The 19,059-nt window shown below is 38.9% G+C and overlaps 1 protein-coding gene across 2 annotated transcripts in view; it reads right to left on the bottom strand.

Moving 5' to 3' along the window:
- Positions 1-770: 770 nt before the first annotated feature.
- The window catches only part of RBPJ (recombination signal binding protein for immunoglobulin kappa J region), a 38,454-nt gene continuing 20,165 nt past the window's right edge, over positions 771-19,059 (bottom strand). Inside the window, exons 4-12 of one of the 2 annotated variants that reach the window (XR_015794216.1) lie at positions 16,164-16,329; positions 13,706-13,880; positions 13,007-13,144; positions 12,754-12,866; positions 11,452-11,592; positions 9,794-9,949; positions 9,115-9,218; positions 7,641-8,289; positions 771-2,865 (exon numbers count right to left, since the gene is read on the bottom strand). Coding sequence is in view for 1 of the 2 variants with exons in the window: in XM_088131372.1 (XP_087987498.1) it covers positions 7,974-8,289; positions 9,115-9,218; positions 9,794-9,949; positions 11,452-11,592; positions 12,754-12,866; positions 13,007-13,144; positions 13,706-13,880; positions 16,164-16,329 (1,309 nt within the window). In the remaining variant the exon portion in view is untranslated. Of the gene's footprint in view, positions 2,866-4,450; positions 8,290-9,114; positions 9,219-9,793; positions 9,950-11,451; positions 11,593-12,753; positions 12,867-13,006; positions 13,145-13,705; positions 13,881-16,163; positions 16,330-19,059 lie in introns of those variants that run through there. The other variant, XM_088131372.1, reaches the window with a different exon arrangement.

The following is a 19,059-nucleotide window of genomic DNA, read 5'->3' as shown; positions in this document are numbered from 1 at the left end:
CGTGCGTGCACGTGTCTGCCCCAAATCTTGCAAGATTAGACAATGGAGTAAAATTCTGGCATTCTTTCTGTCTTGCAAGCTTTCAACAAGAACATCAAAATCCCATCAGATGTGATGGTCTGGCAAGACATTGGCCGTTTTTAAGATTGGTCTTATTTGGTACTCACGATGACCTTGTTACAACTCACATGGTGGTCCTCAAAAAAACGTGCAGTGAGGGTGCCGTGGTTCACTTACTGGAGAAGGTGGAGAACCAGTGATGGAGTACAGAACTACAAACACTATAGTTCCTCACTTACTGTAATTCTATATATTTTAGTAACTTTATAACGAAACTGACACCAGAATCTTGGCTTTGAAAATTGGTTACCTTGGTTGCTCTGAAAGGGAGGCTCATGCTGTTAGTTTGAAAACAGGTTAAGAAGCTGTCCCGTGGAAAAATATAATTTAAAGCCATGTAACTTCTATAAATAAATATGGATCAGTCATAGTGTCATAGTGGACCAGAAGTTGGAAAATCTACAAAGAAGCTAAGGGGCTAGTTTTTGGAGATGGAGAAAAAGTTGACAGCTAAAGTGAACAGAGCTCAGAGCTGACAGATGAAGCCTTTGCCAACCTGGTGGATGATAACCTGAAGATGATACCTTACTGGGTGAAGAGAGCAGGGAGACAAGTTATGATAAGGGTTTGTGGTAGACCTGCAGCATTAAAAGGAAATTCAGCAAGAATCTTTGATATTAGTTTGGTTTGCTAAACAAATCATGCCTTAGCAGAACCAGTTTATTAAAAAAAAAAAGAAAAACATATTTGGTGGTTTCCTGTAACATTCCAAGGCAAAACCATGTTTTGCAAACATCTGAGTACGTACAATGTGCCAAGCCAGAACTCACACACACACACCACCACCTTGTGGCTAATCAGCGGATGAGCGCTCTTATTGAATCATCCTATAAGCCTGGAGCAGTATGGAAAATTGCTTGATGTTGGACTAGTGCTTCTAGCTAGGGCTAAAATAGGACAAGTTTTGACTTGTAGTTGACCCTCAGCATACTCATGAGAATCCGAAACCAATCCTAGTAAATTCAAGCATGTTTAAGCAATCTCAATTCTCTCTCAAAAATCTTTGTCATTTTTGTCATTCTTTGTTCAGTGATGGAGCAACCCGATTGGATCGTTTTCTATCTTTGCTGAAGTTCAACAGAACAAAACAAATAAAAACTAAAAAGAATCGCTCTTCCAACACCATCTTGGGTCCTCTTCTCCACATTTTATTCCTTTTTGTAAATATATTTCTTAGTTAAGATCTTAATTTTGTTTGCCTTGTACAGTTCTTTCTAGAAGTGGATTCATTCTCATCTATAAGCTAAGGGCAAGGCGATTGAGTGTGCCGTAGAACCAGACTTTGACATTAACACACACACAAGAAAACCAGGAACAAAACAGATCAATCACAGTGCCAAATAATGTGAAGAAAACCCATGGCGGGCTTGCTAATACACCATGGAGACACAAACACCCCACTGCAAAAATAAAATCCTCACATACATTAACTGGTTTGCGCATGTTTAAACTAGGACAAGGGCCCCTACCTGCCAGACTAATTCTAACAAGTGCCTTTGGATGATTCCAGCAATAACCATTAAAAAATGTATCACTGCTTCATGGTGGGGTACTTTTGTCTTGAGTACTTCCTAAAATGAAATTAGCTTTTTTTTAAGATGAACATTTAAGTTCAACATTCAAGATCAACATGAGAGGAACATCTCTGAACATTGAGCAACACTATATAGATCCTTAGATCACTATTTTAATCATGGGAGTATGCAGCCAACGTTTCAGATCTCAAAAAGGAAAGCAGATGTGGACATAATGAGTACCTGAATGGAAGACCATTAGAAATCTTGGGGGTGTACATTAAAGTGGGAAGTTTAAAAAAAATCCAAGGCAATGGCAACTCACTTCTACTGTGGTTTGAAAAACAACATGGACATGTCCAAGAGTTACTAGGAGTCATGGCCAACTTGTAGACAACTTTTTTTCCTAGGGAATTCATGCCTATTTCTCCTCAGAGAAGAATCTAGAAACTAAAAATGTAGACCTAGTATAAGAATAAAAATGTGTGTCAAGAATAAACCACATTATGGGAGAAGTGAAAAGAAACCAGGTAAGAGAACTAGAATTAAGCAAATCACAGCAATAACTGCTTATAAAATAAAAGTCAAGTAGAATGATAGTGGTGTGAAAGGGCCTGCCTCTCTACAGCATTCCCAGTTCTGGAGAAGCAATGGCATTAATACAATTTTTCGTAAACATGAGAGCTTCTTTAGTTATGTCTTTCCAGCTGCTGGTCTTCAGACTGCTTCATTTACTGAAATGCGGAACCTTCCCATTCTTGGAAACCCTTTAAGATTATTGAGTCTCCTGGAATCTCATGTATGTTTCCCCAAATTAAATTACCACAGTATTCATTCTATAAGAATTGCCAGAACTGATGGCATTTTCTATCCTTTCCAAAAAACAAACAAACCAACCTGAACTATGCTGCCAATTCAAACTTCAACCCCCATTGTTTCATCTAAAACTAACTGGCACTGAATTTAAATGAAATTAAAAACAATTCTTTTTTTCTTATTTAATAAATAATATCAAAAAGTGAACTAGTTCATATTTACAATATAGGAATAAAAACAGTTTTGTCTAACTTCTGCATTTTTTTTACAAGTGTTATGAGAGTTTTCATATCCAGTTTAGCGGAGTCCAGATCTTCATGACTATTCTTGAATTCTGGCATGGATCTGTCCTTTCTTCTGCTTTGCATCTGGATTACCTTGTTGTTCCCTGTCCGAAAAATGCAACTGGCTCCTTCTATGGAGAAATACATCAACATTTCAACAAGCGTGTGATTATTTCCAAGTCACATGTTTTTTGATGAATTAAGTCACATGAAGAGTAACAGAACATTTAATTCAATCTTAACAAACCTCAGTGAATTTTTTTTTAAAATCAAGTATTCAATGTGCTAATTACACACTGTACACGTGACAACAAACATCATCTTGTCTACATTTCATTTTTATTTATTCCTGCAAACTGCTGTTGTAGACTAACTTGATGAAGCAGGTCACTGAGTAGATTGGTTTTCATATAAAGGTTATGGTGAAGACTCGCTCGGCCTTCTTATTGCTACGAAACTTTACAGGTGCGTCATTTGCAAAATAAAACTCTTTAGGGACCAAATGACCATGTGCACAGACAAACACAAGAAATATGTAGTAACTAGAGCCTGCGAGCCGTGTTTCACCTGGGGAGTGACACACTACGTTCTAACTGGCCGCTATTACATAAAGGCTGCCCAGAAGTAAACCCTACTGAGCTCAGAGAGGCTTGCTGCTGTTCATACTTTCAGCCTATTTACCTACACAAGCATACACATGCACACTCACTACTATCCATAAGGAAAAAAACCCCGCAAGGTCTCGCCATCCTTCTCCACACGACTAGAGCTCTGCCCAGCAGCTTTTTGCCCACCAACTCAGGCAGCAGCCAACTCAACAGGAATTTCTGCCAGGAGTACTGGCAGCTATCTATGGTAGCTATCTATGCCCGCTTGGCAAAGACGGCTACCATCACTGGGATGAAGAATGGAGGGAGCTCAGCAAAGGTTTTTTTGCTTCCAAGAGTGCACGTGGTAGTCTAAAATAATAATAACAAAATCATTGTGAATAAATCCTTTTACATTGCATGTGAATACTTCCAAGTCAGCATTCATGAGAGATGGTTACAGATGTTCCTCCTTGTTCCCCATCCCCAAGGCCCAGACTCATGCATTATCTGCTTGTTACTGGAAGTGTGCTGGAGGGCACAGACATGATGTTGAAGCAGTTATGCATACTGCAGTTTCAATGGAAAGGGGGAAAAACATGTATCAGAGAGAAAAAAACTGAACCTTGTTTCTGACACAAAGCTGCCACTCAAATCCTACATTTACAGTGTTTGGGGGGAAAAAAAAGTTTAAAATATTGGACACACAGAAGTACACAATTCTGAATTCCATCACATACAGAGCTTTCAAAAAGTGAAGGTAAACAGCATGATTAGTAACTGAAGCAGATATTTCATTCTGCAATGAAAGCCACCCTAAAGCTATTTGGTCCAAATTGGGTTGCATTGGTAACAACGGTGCATCAGAAGTATGCTGATTGGAAGAGGCTTCAGGATGATCGACAGGAATCTTTGAGATCCCGACAATTAGAGAACATCAGCTGAAAAATTCAACCATGATTTAAAATGTAACTGCGATGCTCACAATTTAACTGTTCCCAAGCAGAACAAAGCAAGTTCACTTTGCTTTTAGATTATCAAGAAAAAGCTGTTTAAACCACAGTCCAAATAGATTCCCCACTCTGTAACAATGGAAGCATCAGGGCCAGATTACAAATCAAGTAGAAGATTTTGATTAGAAGGTCACACGACAGGGGGTAGGACCTCCTTGTTCTAAGGGGCGAAAAGACTCCTGAACAACAGTAGGAAAAAGCAGAGTCCCTTCACCAGACATGTAGCTTTATCATGGGCCTGATGGATTTAACATTCACAGATGCACTCCTCCCACCTACTGAATGTGGGGAAAATGGGACTGAATTGGTGCTATAAAACTGACTGCCAATTCCAATCAGGAAGTTACAGTTCCACCCCTTTACTCTGAGATAGCTCACAGGCAGCCAGCTGACTCATAACAGAAGGGAACAGAGGATGGCAGTTTTATTCTTGTACAAATAACGGTGGGAAAGAAATGCAACATTAGCTTATTTGAGGTTTCTGTTCTAAGACCTGAACAAATACTTCAATGACGTAAAAATGCAGCTGATAAGAGATAAGACTCAGAAAGTAAAAGGCATGCCACATGAGCTCTTCTCAGAGCAATGAGGCTCTGGAGACTATTTCCAAATCTAACAGCATCACAAAAGATAACGTAATTATTCTTCCCCCCAGCTCCTCCAATAAATCTCTAAAAGCCAAGAGTAAAAGATACTGTTGAAAACTGAACTGACTGCCCCCCTCCAATGCTCTCATAATTGTTACAGGTAGATAAAAAAGACAGAGAGAGAGAGAGAGAGAGAGAGAGAGAGAGAGAGAATAAGCATGTTTTCTACCAGATTCCTTCAGAGATACAAATACCAAATATATACTGTTCAATAATGGCTGACAGAAATTAAATAGATCAGCTGGCAAGCAATATGCAAAGAGGCTAATGCTGAACTATGGCAAAGGGTTTTAAAAGTTTGCCGAAACAGCTTGTGAAGGCTGAAAGGCTTATAACAGTTTTAATCAATTTTGTATGGGACAATTCAGTTCTCTGACTCTAAGGAAAACCAACATACACTACACTACACATAGATTTCCTGTACATCACAGTAAGGAACAATGAAACAGGAAAAATACGGAGGGCTGTGAGCAAATGCTAGGAGGAGGTTAAACAAGAGATAAGGCTACAATAAATCCTTGCCTTTGGTCACTGAAAAGAATGAGATGAGGCAAGGCAGAAACTGGTTATTATTAAGAACCAAGAAAATCAGTAAAAAATCATGTTATTTGGAAATGATTAAATGGCATGAAAAAAACAACACACAGGAACGTCTGTGTTGGAAATAAAAGCCTGTTTTAAAATAGTGGCACTGAATTGACCAACTGGGCTTAGCAGCTGCAGTCTTCAACTAACCAGCCTTTAAAGGGGAGGGGGGGAGAATAAAAGTAATAGCAGTAGATTAAAACTGTAGACTATGTGGAAGTCATTCATGTTGCTTGCCTAGGCACACAAATGCTGCCTTTTAAGAAGTTCAACATTAGCTACTGCACTCTGTCTTCTGTTTATGGAACAATGAAGATTTATAATGAATACAGTAGGTCATCTTTATGATGGAAAATTTTTCCACCGAGACTAAACTATGTTGATCCTAATTCTGAGCTTGCAAATGAAGTTATAATTTATTTATAATCTGCAATCAATTGTCCAAAGAAGGGAGGGGTAAAGACAAGACATGGCAAATTCCTAATCAAGTACCAATAAGATATATCTAGTGCAATTCAAGGCCCAATTAACCACTTTTCTTCCAATTATGGCATTTGAAAGTCCACCAGTATATCATACAAGATCCACACAGAGGATCGCCTTGTGCCTAGGCTCAACATGTGTTGGGCTTCTGGATCACCTAATTACCCACCAAACCCAAATCACTAGAATTCTAAAACACACACTATCAGGAGACTCCAATCAATAGAACTTAAAACCTGTGGGATCTTTCATCCATGTTTTGGAATTCTTCACGTACTTCTTACAATAGCTTCAGTCTCAGGACAAGATCCTTTTGAATGCCAAGAAATCCTCCTTAATGGTATTCTGAGGTGCCTCAAGCAATTATACTAGAATGGAAATCAACTGACTCCCCATGAATCACAGGTTTTAAAAATGGCAGCCCTACTGGACCCATTCACAGCAAGCCCCTATGATGCTTTAACCAAAGTGACAATAGAAGAAAACAGTGGTGTAATTTGGTGCTCATTTAACATGCGACTGAGAGACATTTGAACGCTGCACTAGATAACTGGGAAGGAAAAGGGAAAGAATAGCCCTCATCAGTGCTTCTGCAATCAGAAATTACTACATACTAGCAGGTTAGATACAATCTCTTTACATGCAAAGGGGAGAAAAATATATATGGGCATTAGTTCATTAGAAGGGGGTAACACCTGAGGACAGCCATGGTAATTTGTGACAATTCCCAACACAAAATAAAGAGATGCACTCAACAATTCTGTTTGTGAACGATGTTTGCAGTAAATGTTGGTGTCTGCCTATAAGACAGAAAACATGCAGCCAGATAAAGTTATTGGGAGCAGACCAGTTTTTTTAAAAAAAAAATCAAACTACACACACGCGCACACACACTTAACTTACAATTAATAGCAAATTATGTACAAGTGTAGCCAAAAATAAAAATAAAGCCAACCTGAAGAAATCCTGAAAATATTTTTCTGATGCATGTATTGATGGTGAAAGGGAAGAACAAATCCTTTTGAAACACTCACATACATTAGACGCAGGAGCAGTTAGAATAACTGCACAAGAGGCCACATTTGTAATGTTAAAAACCTCAGGAATCAACATTATAAATACATTAAAAAAAAAAGAAACACAAAATAAGAATGATGCACAACAATGGAAAAAGGAGCTCTAGAGTCAACGTATGTTGCATGTATTGCAGGCAAGGCAGAGGCATTTTTAAAGCTTTTGCACAAACTTCATATACTCTTAAAAAAAATATGCTGGCCTTTACAAGGTTCTACTTGCTGAAAAAAAAACAAAAACAAAAAACAAAAAATTCAGAATTCAGTTCATAAAAAGTCACAAGACTTCAGTTTAAAAAAAGCAACAGTTCCAGCCACAGACCATCCATATATATATATATATATATATATATATATATATGGAAGAATATGGTAATTAGATTATACAAGCATGGTCAGGCTTGGAACCTGAATATACTTCAGAGCAAATGCTCAGAGGAAAAAAAAATAATATATAAACTATTTGGTAACAAAAGCGTACTATATGTTGTGATACAAAAGGCATGGTGAAAATGTACCTTTTCTACTAAAGCGTTCCTTGGTCCATAAAAACCATGTTATGTCCATGTTTTCTAGTTCAATTTGAATCCCAGCCACTTTTGTTTAACTGTAGTTACATGTCCATATTTTAAAGAGACAACTAAAAATAGATTTTCAATAAAGGGGTGCTGGCCCCCAACGCATTCGTTTTTTTATTGTGGTTCTAATGAGATCAGCACTTGTAGGTGATAAAAGTTCAAAGGGCGGCAAAGAGGGTTTTTTCTTCCCTCCCACGAAACCACAAAAGTTGTTCAGTTTTGTCGTTTGAAGCACTTGAAAGTTTTTAAGAAGTTCCATACAAAGAGCAGTGGTTAGGAAACTACTGTGGCTGTTGATGACGTGACGCTGGTGGGGTTTGTGCTGACATTTGTGTAACTTCCCTCATTGTTTGTATTTGATTCGCTGGATGCCAGGAGACTTGAATTGGCTCGGAGGATGGCTCCTGCTGCGCTGCAATGCGGCCGGGGGCCTGGCTCTGGGGTGTATGTAAAGGTAAGGCTGGTGGAGTAAATTATGCCATCGTTGCGGACTAACGTGACCGGAACCTGGACGGGCTGGCGGACCCACCGCCACCCTTCCCGGAATGCAGAAATATCGGGGACGACACACAGCATGCTCTCGGCACACCTGGGAAGAAGCAGAGGAAAACATTAACTTCCCCCAGGAAAAACCATCTTGCAAAGCTGCCACAGCATTTCAAATTCGGCAGCAAGAAAATAGAATTGTTCCAATCGACATTGTTTTATTTATGATCTCTAGCTAAGCAGAAACTGAAGAATTATTTTGCGCTATTTCCCTGAGTTTTGCTGGGGGAAGATGCAATGAGTTATGCAGGCATTAAAGCCTCACCTCCACCGACTTACGGCGTCAAGAGTCTCCATCTGAACTTTCTGCAAGGTATGGACTGGCAATCTTTGCAGCCGCAGGCACGCAAAGTGGCATTCGAAATAACAAAGAAAGTGGAGAAAGCTGGGAAGCTGAGTGCTACGTCCAACACACCTTCTGCTCCTTTCTCGCAGCCCCACAAAACTCTTAATAAAAACTGTAGGGAAGCTCATTCAGATGATTACACTCTAGTTAGGTTCTTGCTAAGGCTGCTAGATTTACACTCTGCAGCGCTGGTGTCCAAAGAAACCGAATCCACGGCAGCAGCCCTAATCATCTCAAGTGAAGGGGAAAATGCTAATTGAGAGGATGAAGGTAAAGGGCATACCTGTTTATTTTTTGGAGCTATTTAGGCTCTGCTTTTTACTTTAAAAGAAGGTGAGAAGAAAAATGTAAAAATGGCTTCCCAAGCTGGAATTTATCTCAAAAAGACCTTTTTTGCAAACATGCAAACTCAGAAAATTTGTTATTTCAGTTAGGTGAATGAAGGATTGATACATCTTGCCTTTACTGAGTCCAAAACCCACATCAAACAGTTACATTAACATGGCTAAGACTGTATCACACCTGTACATCGTTTCAGCTTCCACATCCCCAAACCAGACACGCAAATTTGGAGTGAAGTTCTGCCCAGTTAGTTCCAGCATCGCTACATCTCCACCACCATTCAGCTGGTGAAAATAAAAGGAAAAATAACACACTATGTTTATCATGTGAAACACCCACAAAAATGCACTGATTCAGGGAACCCTCTTTGAATTAATTGAGCTCTTGGGAGAAAAACAGCTGAATCTTCAGAGGGGAAATCTTCATCCTTACCAGATGTATATATGAATATATGAAAAAAATGTTTTTTAATTTGAACCATCCAAGATCCTACCTATCATATGGGAAATACACAAAGGAGTAAAAAGGAATCTGTCACTGAATCACGTTTTAAACTATTTTCCAAACTAAGTTCCTATACAATTCTGCCGCTTGCCAGAAGAATGTAAAGCAGCCCATTCAGAGAGTCGTAGCAAGTAGATCTCTCTACTGACTGATATCCTGCTGCAATCTAATTAAGGGCTTTCAGCGGTTCACAAATAGAAATGTATTCAATTAAAGGATTTAATATACAACTAATTCTATTAATGTAATGACATTACAGTTCAGTCCAGAAATAAATGGCTTGTTCTCTTTCATCTATACTATATGCTATGTCCAAGCAGCAGTATTTAGAAAGGAAAAAGAAAAGGTTGCTTACCTGAAGACTTTCTACAACAGGCACAGGTGTTACAGGAGCATGGACCGGTCCCATCCCCTCATAAAATGTGTATTCTGCTTTATCTGTGCTAATGATTGTCCATGAAGCTCCATCATTAATCATCTCTTTATTTGGTTCTTTGGGGCATGGAGTGGCCTGTAAAAAAATAATTACCAGACACATGATAGAACGTAAATAATGTCTTGTGCAAAAACAAAGACCTTTTAATATGAAGACTAGAGAGTCTTTTGGAAATGTAACGCAGGTAGTCCTCGGGTTACGACAGCCGTTGGGACTGGGATTGCCATTGCTAAGTGATGCAGTCATAAGGTGCGATGTCACATGACCGCATTTGTTAACGATCCCAAGATGTGGGGGTTGTTATCCGGGAAGAAGCAGGAGTCCTAGTAAGGAGTGCGGGGGAGGATGCTGCAGGCAGGCTGGTGGAGGCTGTGAGAAGGCAGCGAGTGCTGTGGAATATGAAATCCCTCGTACTCCATGGCGGGCTCCTCGGAAGAAAAAGTGGCAGGAGCAACTTACTGGGGCAACTTGCAACCTCTCTGACGGCTTCCCCATTGACTTTGCTTGTGGGAAGCCAGCAGGGAAGGCTGCAAATGGTGATCATGTAACACAGCTCGCTGCAATGTTGTAATCACGAACCGGGCCCCCAGCACCTGGATTGTGATCACGTGACACTGCAACAGCCAGAACTTGAGGACCGGTTGTAGGCCCATTTTTTCAGCACTGCTGTAACTTTGGTCGCTGAACAAATAGACGTAAGTCAATGACTACCTGTATTAAGAGTTAAAAAACAGAACACTAAGGGGCTCTTCCCTCTTTGCCTCTGCACTGACAACTTTTTTAGATACGGACGGAGTCTGCTTTGACTAGGGCCTTCAGTAGAACATAGGGGGCTACTCTTCCCTCTGTTTTTTCTAAAAGTTGCAACACCTACTACTTATTGATTGATTGATGCAATTTTTATAGCCTTCCATCTCAATCCAAGTGACTAAAGCAGAAAGTAATAGGAAAAGCTTCTGAAGGCAAATTGGTGCTTTCCAGAGTGACTAGGCAAACAGCTAGCTCTTGCCTGCAACTTCTTAAACCAAGAGGACTTTTCCCGGGATGGCAGTGGAACTATGGCAAACAGCTACACAATACCGGGAAAAGATACAGCTGCTTTAAGAAGTTGGCAATCAGAAGCACCTTTTTGCCTGCAAACTTGCAGCACTGCCCAACCCTGAGAAGTAATATCAGGCCCAAAATGCAGACCATAGCTCTACGTATTCCCTTCAGACATGCCTTTTTCTGAACAGCTTCCCTCGGTCATGTTCTCTCTTCCTGTCAAATCCCCTACAGCTTCCTTTCCAAGCCAAGCCTCTATCCAACTTGCAGCTCCACCAATTTCAATGCTGAAATATGTGGCAGGAAACCAATAGGAGTGACCCTTTCTCACATTAAGGGTGCCATCTGCAAGTAAAGTGTGCAATGTTACACAGTGTTGCAAATATAAACCCTGCTGCCATGCCATTTTAAGAGTCATCATCATCAAAAGGCTGCGGTAGGTGCTACAGCCCCCATGGTGCTAGTCTTTGGATAGGCGCACTGTCAAGAAATCAGTAATAATACATGCTACGCTAGTATGTCAAACAACTTACTTGAAATTGGATAATTCGCTCTTGGGAAAGGCACAAGTACATTCGTTCAGTATCTTTAAGGTAGAACGCACACTTATGGAGCTGGGATACTGGATCATCTGCATCTAGCAAAGCGGTTTGTTTGTCCACTTTCCGTATTATCTGTCAATAGATAGTTAATTATTCAGAAAGGTTTTTTAACCACCAATATCACAAATCTATCACTTCTAATGTGTATCTCCACACGCATTATCAGTTGGTAATGGATATCAATATCGCTGCTGAGGAACTGTGGTTGTTGCAGCTTCTAACAGATACACTCAGAGTACGTTAACAGAGCACTGGCTTTCCTCACTTCATCAAAATTAGCATGTGAAGCCTTTTCAAGGGTGATACTTGCAACCTTGAAAAGAAGACCTATCTTATTATGCCCACTGCAAGAGGATCAGATGCTGACAGAACGGTCAGGAAGTAGGATCAAGGGAGAAGTAAAATCTACAACATCCAGTACTCCTTAATTCATGGAGGATGAGTTGAAGTGTCTAAGGAGATGCCTGAAGCGATACTGGCAAAAGAGGAGGCACCAAGATGCCAATTACAACTTTTAAACTGAAACGTTCCAATATGTAGATTTATACCAATGTAATTTTGTTTTTGTTTTTTGGGTGTGTGTTTTTTCAGTGCTCAGAAGCCTCTTTGTTTAGAACTTGCTTCTTCTATTTTTTTTAGTTCATTCTCTGACTATATTTGCAAATTTAAGAAATAATAATTAAAAAGAAAAAAAGACACTTATGAGCTGGATGCCAAATATTTAGGCAGAACTGGTGCTTAAGACAGTGACACGACTTTAAGAGTTTAAATGCGATACTGATTTTATGGATTTTTAAATTTGGCACACTGTACTGCAAGGTGCACAGAGTTGTTCAAGTAGGTGCATATGTAGAAAGGTAAATCAATCAAGCAAACAAACTTACATATATGAATTTGGACTTCTTAATACTTCACTACTATATACATTCTGCACAACTAGTTACAGATAAAAATATGGAGTAAAGGTCTATTATTTAATAGCAGAAATATGAATAACCTGCCTAGCAATTTTAGAAAATGAATGTATTTATTTAGATGTATATGGCCGCACATCTCAAGTACATGACTCTAGGCGGCTCACAACAATAAAAATAAATAAAGATGTATACAATACAAAAGATAAAACAAGAAATAAAATACACAGCTGCTGGAGAAACATAAAAACAACATAGCCAAGGAACGGGTTCTGTCCCACAGTCGGGGCCCCAGATACACTGAAAATGTAAAATGTACCAATCTTGGGAGTGCCATGCCAGTAACCGAACAAACAAGTTTGACAGTCTGGCCATAATGGATATAGCCATCTCGAACGGTGAATTCCTCTCCTTCCGATTCATCATCGTCCACTGCGCAGAAAAGAAAGGTATAAGCAGGCCAGGGAAAATTGAATCAGTTCCAAAAGAAAGCATAATGCTACTATTCTTATGAACGCAGGAAAGATTTAAAAAAAAAAAAAAAAACGACCAGTGGTTTCAGCTTTACTCACAGAGATGAATGTAAAATGCTCCCCATTGTTGTGAGCTGGCGTGAAAGTTCCCTCCTTCTACGTGCAAATACCTGGTGCTAACTGTTTGGGACCGAAGTCTATTAAACAGCGCCACTTTTGTCCCTGATGCGATACATACTGCGGAAGCAAAAACAAAAGCAGAGCCTTTAACGTATCAGACAGGAAAAATGTGCCAGCAAAGAAGTTGCGGCAGTGCTTCTACCAATCTGAAAGTGCGAGTTTCTTCCAGCTATTTTAAACCCTTCAGAGAATGGGCATCTTTTGCTCTTTTTTTTTTTTTTTAAAGGCATTCCCTTTTTCTAGTCACAAACTGTCTTTAAATAAATAAAAATAAAATAAACTAGTCTAGAATATTATCCTTTTTAATTGTCTGCCTTTAGAGACTGTTTTACAAGTGGGATGGCCCTTGAAGCATGCTTTGAAATACTGTTACCTCTTTAATCAGATAATGTCAAAAATACAAGACAGACCATTGTGCATCTCTCTCACTCCTGGGCTTGCTAGAAGCTGGAGTCAAATACCTTCTCTCTTTGTTTTAATGGTTCAAGTTATTTTCTGATAGGGCTGCTCTACCAACACCAACATTCATAAGCCCTATGAGCATTTTGCTTGCTAGAATCACAGCACGTATATGAAACACAGACGACAGTCAACGAAGCTCGTTTGCCCAATACTTACGGTCTGCATTTTTGAGCGACTGTTTCTTTTTAGAAGGCTTAGAGATTACTTTGATCCGTTTACTAAGGAACACACCAATATCGTCGCTGTTGCCATAGAACATTTTCACGGATAACATGAAGTGCTTTCGTTTGTCAGAGTCGGATATGTACAAAGTTTTAGCTGTGCAATAGTTCTGTGGACAAGGACAGACAATAATTGAATATTTCCCACTGAAGCCCTGTTAAAGGTAATCATGCCTAGATATACTAATCGGAAGTTTTCAGTGGTAAAATTACAACAAATTTGAATCATCAAACTGTGTATGGTTCCAATTCATTGCATTTCAGAGAAAAATTACCGGCAGGGTGAGAATTGCAAGTATGTGTATGTCCCTACCTCCCCCTCTTCACAGGGAGAAAATGAATGAACTAGATCAGCATCAAGTATTTTTGAGAAGATAATGACTCTGCTATGAGGAGCTGGTATACTAATTCCTGCTTTACTCTTCTTCTGTAAGGGGAAAAATTAAATGGAAACATATTGCTTATTCTGTCATTTAAAGCCAGAGCTTTAGTTGGTTTCTTCAAAATAAGACAAGATTCCACCATCTAAACTTGATGACTTAGCACAATGTTTCTCAACCGTGGCAACTTGAAGGTGTGTGGACTTCAACTCCCAGAATTCCCTTGCTGGCTGGGGAATTCTGGGAGCTGAAGTCCACACATCTTCAAGTTGCCACGGTTGAGAAATACTGACTTAACATTTTCAGCTTGCTTAGGAACAATCAGCCAGGATTCAGAACTTTAGGCATTTCTTTCTTTTTTCTTTTTTATTGTGTTGTTATAAATCTTGATACATTGCATTATTTCAATACAGTGATGTTTATATAATACAATTAAATATTATTGACATTCTTTAGGCATTTCTTGTTCGATTAACTTTTTGTGTGAAGCAGAAGCAAATATTCTTAATGCAAGCATCAAGTTATTTGTTCACAGTCAACCAGGATAAACCAATAGTGCTGGTGTACTGTGGTATGCTAACATGCCTACCACGTTAACAGACCAATTCATCATCGTCAGTGATGAAAAAGGGAGTATTAGGAAAGGCCTGGAATCATATTAGATCAAGAACTCTCTCTATACTGCAATGCATTAATAATCCCAGCAAAAGAGGGAACAGTCTCTTATCACAAAACTATTTGATCGCTTCATTTTCTCTGATAAACAGGCAAGGAAATTCCCTTTTGCTGAGAAAAACCAAGCCTACAATATCAGAAAATAATTTCAGACAGGATATTTAGGAGCAAAAGTAATCCACCTCCCTTTTAGTGAGGGAAAGCAAGGGAAGTAATAAGTATTTTTTTTCTTATTATCCAGAATTTTTGCACATTTATCAACACCACCACGAAGTATATATAGTATTTAGCAAAGAAAGTTCAGTACATATATACAGGTAGTCCTTGTTTACCAACTGCCTCAGAAAGCAACTGTTCGCAGTTACAATGGTGATAAAAAAGTAACTTTGCAACCAATGCCCGCATTTACAACATCTCTGTCACGTATTCGCCATTACAGTCAGTTAATAACACTGTCCTGTGCTTGACCTGTTTTTCTTCCCCCCCTCCCCCGCCACAGAGCACAGAGGTTGCCTAAACAAGCTATGTCTTCCAGATCTGCTTTTCTCCGGAGCGCAGCACATCCCTAAAAAGTGCTAACTGCAAGTTAACAAGCTCAGCTCTGTGACCTTAGCTGATTAAAACCCTGGGGCTGCTGGCCCTGCTGCCTGACACTGACAAGATGCTGATCAGTTTCATGCTAATGGCTTTTGTTTGCCTTCTAAGCAGCTCACTGCCAGCTTGCTAGGCAAACAGCCGGCACTGGCGCATTCCTTTCAATGTGTATTCCCCATTGTGTGCCTGCTTACTCGCTTGTAATCCCTTCCTCTCCAATGAATGTAAATACGAACATCGATTCTCTTCTTGCTAATTACCCCAGCGCAGGGGTGAGCACTCCAAAGGGCGGGGAAGTGGGGAAAAAGGGCTGCAAGATTTGCCCTTTTACCTGGCTTCCTTGTGAGTCAAGTTCTGGAAACCTTCCCCACCATTTGGGCTCACCCAGCTGTATCCTTCTGATGCTGCAAAGCAAAGGAAAGCTGAAGTAAAATCATAAGCACAGTTGTGGTCGTGTGATTTTTCACTTAGTGACCACTTTGCTTAAAGATTGAGTTCCCTGTCCAATTGCAGTCACTAAACGAGGACCACCTGTAGTATAAAAACAAGACAGAAGACTATGAGACGATCTAATTATTAGCTTTTGTATAAAAATAGGATAAAGACCACGAGATACTCAGTCACTACAAGTGAACAGAGAAGATCCAAATTGAGTACATTCACCCCTTGAACTGATTTATTACTAACACTGACTATGAGAGATCGGTAAACATGTTCACAAAATGTAAGTTGCATTCAACCAACCTTTCCTTCCAAGTTTAACTGCTGCATTTCTTGGTCACTATTTCCGATCCCAATAAAGGCGCATGGTTGTGATTCTTGTTCAGAACAGCCATCTCGCTCCATTTGTTCTTTTTTTTTCTTCCATCCACTACCCATAAGATAGACACATGGAGGGGGGCAAAAAAATCTGAAGATGAAGATCAGAATGTTAGGTGTACATTCCCCTTAGGAACATGCATTCCCCTTAAGTACCAAGTCACATGCACCTTGTGCCAAATGCCATTTCTTTTTTTTCTTTTTTTTTATAATGTTTTTTTTATTTTTACAACAAACACAAAACAAACATGAACAAACAAAAACATAAAAAGGCATAAAAAAGCATCTTCCATTTTATACCGTGTGTCAACCAGTTAAACTCGTTGGTGCCCCTTTCATAATCTTAAATTCTCATATCATCTATTCAAAATATACTTGTATACTTATCAATTAACAATTATTAATCATTCATAGCTAATCTATAAAATCATATATTGCAAAAAATTTTAACTTTCAATAGGATTAGTAATACATCTCCATCTATCTATTATATGTGTATATATATGATAATTAATATCAAATTTCTATTATAAAATTTCCTAATCTATTACATTACTATATTTTCTCATCTAATCATTAATAAAAACAAATCCCGTGTCATATAAAATTGCTTATCTTCTTACTCTAATTTCAAATCTCAATTTAACTCATCTCTGCACATTCCATAATTTTGAATAACTTCCTCCTGCATAAGTACTTTTTAATTTTTCCAATTCTTAAGAATTACAATTCTAACCAATATCAGTTACAGTATCAATTACAATTCTAACCAAGTTACAGTTCTAACCAGATTTCACTACATGTTATACAATTTTTAACTATATATCTCAGATTTATACTTTATTCCAGCGCTTGCATAATTTTGAGTTCACCCTTTTCATTCAATATCCCAAAATATCTGGCTGTTCATTCCTTTTTTCTATATTATTGGATAAGAGAAAGCAATAATAAGTGTCCTTTTGAACATTCTGCTTTTGGAAGCTTCTGTCAGTTCCGTCATTGTTGTATTCCCCTGATTTTCTCTTTAAACATCTGCAATAGTTTCTTTCAATATTGTTTTACTTCTTCTTTTTGTACATTCTCTTAGTACGATTTTCCATTATAATCTTTTTCTCACCCTCAGTGCCAAGAACAGATCTGTCTCTCTTCATTTATCAGTTGATTAACCCTTTTAATTCTCAGTTTATAGGCCTCACAATAATTCCGTTTAATGTTTCTGATTTCTTGTACTATTTCTTCCTTTTCCAATGATCCCGTTTTATGTTTAATTAAGTCCATTTTAGCTTTAATATCTTTTTTCTTTTTCTTTTTCCCTTTTTTTTTTTTTTTGAGAATTTCTGCAGCTCTTCTTCCAATTTTTTATAGTCATCCTCAATAGTTTAAAGATCTTTTTCTGCATTGTGTTTCTCGTATAGTCTATTATCTTGATAAACCTTCATTGAGTCAAAGGATTCTTTATCTTTTTTCTTGCCAAAAATAAGAGAAAAAAAGAAGCAAAAGGAGAGAAAAAAAAGGAAAAATAAAAAGAAAAGTAAAAGAAGGAAAAGGCTAAGCCTCTTTAAAAAAAAATCCATCGGGGGAATAAAGAGCAAAGCAGAGCTTCTAGCAGAAAAAAGAGCTACTGCCACTAATCAAGGCTCTTGTGACTGGCTCAAACTTTCCATCTTAATATTTTCAAAGTCGCTTTCAACTCCACTTTCTTGTTTATAGTTACGGATGGCACCTGTGTAAACATGCACATCCCACTATCTTTTAGCAGAAAGCACAGGGTCTTTGAGCGTGCGTCACAATGAAAAAAAAAAAAAGCACTAAGTCGCGCCTCTAAATGGCAGTGCAACTTTCTTTCATTTACTTTCTCTTAACTCCACTTTCCCCATTTCAAAGTCAAAAAGATATAAATTTCTTATAACAATAAAGAAATCTTAGTAAAAAAAAAAGGCTTAAAATAAAGAGTTATTGAGTATTAAAAAGAGAAAGCCAATCCAGTTAAAAATATATTTTTTAAAAGAAAAACATCTTGTCAATTCCACTAAAGGGAAAGTTGAAAAGAAAAATTTTCTCCCCCTTCTTTTTTTTAATAGGGTTCAATCTCGCCGCTTAATCCACTTTTCTTCACTTTTAAAAATCTCTTTAAGTTACTTAAGGTGTTCTCTAAGAATAGTTGAATAGTAAAAGTCCATCTCACCCAGTTGACACCCTTCTCTTCCATCTTCCTTTGGAGCTGTCCCGGCTTTCGCAGCCATTTTTGGCTGCCTCTCCTCCGCCGGCTTCAAGAGCTTCTCCCCGGATCGATCTGGGACTTGCGGCGTCCCTGAGATCCGCGGGACGCGCCCTTTGCGTTCGCCATCTCTACGGGACGGCTTAGGTCCATCGGGACCGTCTGGGAGAGGAGATATCGGCTGCCATCCTGGGAGCCCAGGATCGCCCGCCGTATCGCCGCGACGCCAGCTCCGCCCTCGCCAAATGCCATTTCTTAAGGAAACTGCACCAACCTACGTAATACACACCAACTACATAATCTGAGCTAAAGGGGATTTTGCAACTAAGCTAATCCCACCCTAGGGGGGATGGAGCTTAACTGGATTCCCAAAGTCAGAAATATCCTTACAGCTTCTCCAAATCCTAGCCTTATTTAGGATTGCCCCACATCCAATCAGATTTGGGATCTGGTTTTATCTGGCATTTTTGCTGGCATCTCTAATAAATAAGATTTCTCTTCTGGTGGACTTGGAATTAGTGAGAAGGAAGTGTCTTGTAACTCCACATACATCTTTAGTTAGGACTGGGCCTTCAAGGGTAGAAATGTGCTATTTTAAAAATT

Source organism: Python bivittatus, unplaced genomic scaffold, assembly GCF_059951505.1.
Source record: "Python bivittatus isolate LINGU-HERP-01145 unplaced genomic scaffold, Pbiv_v1 ctg000960_np1212, whole genome shotgun sequence".
In the NCBI taxonomy this organism is placed as follows: Eukaryota; Metazoa; Chordata; class Lepidosauria; order Squamata; family Pythonidae; genus Python; species Python bivittatus.
Note: the sequence above shows the minus strand (reverse complement) of the source record. Positions and strands in the feature narration are given on the sequence as shown.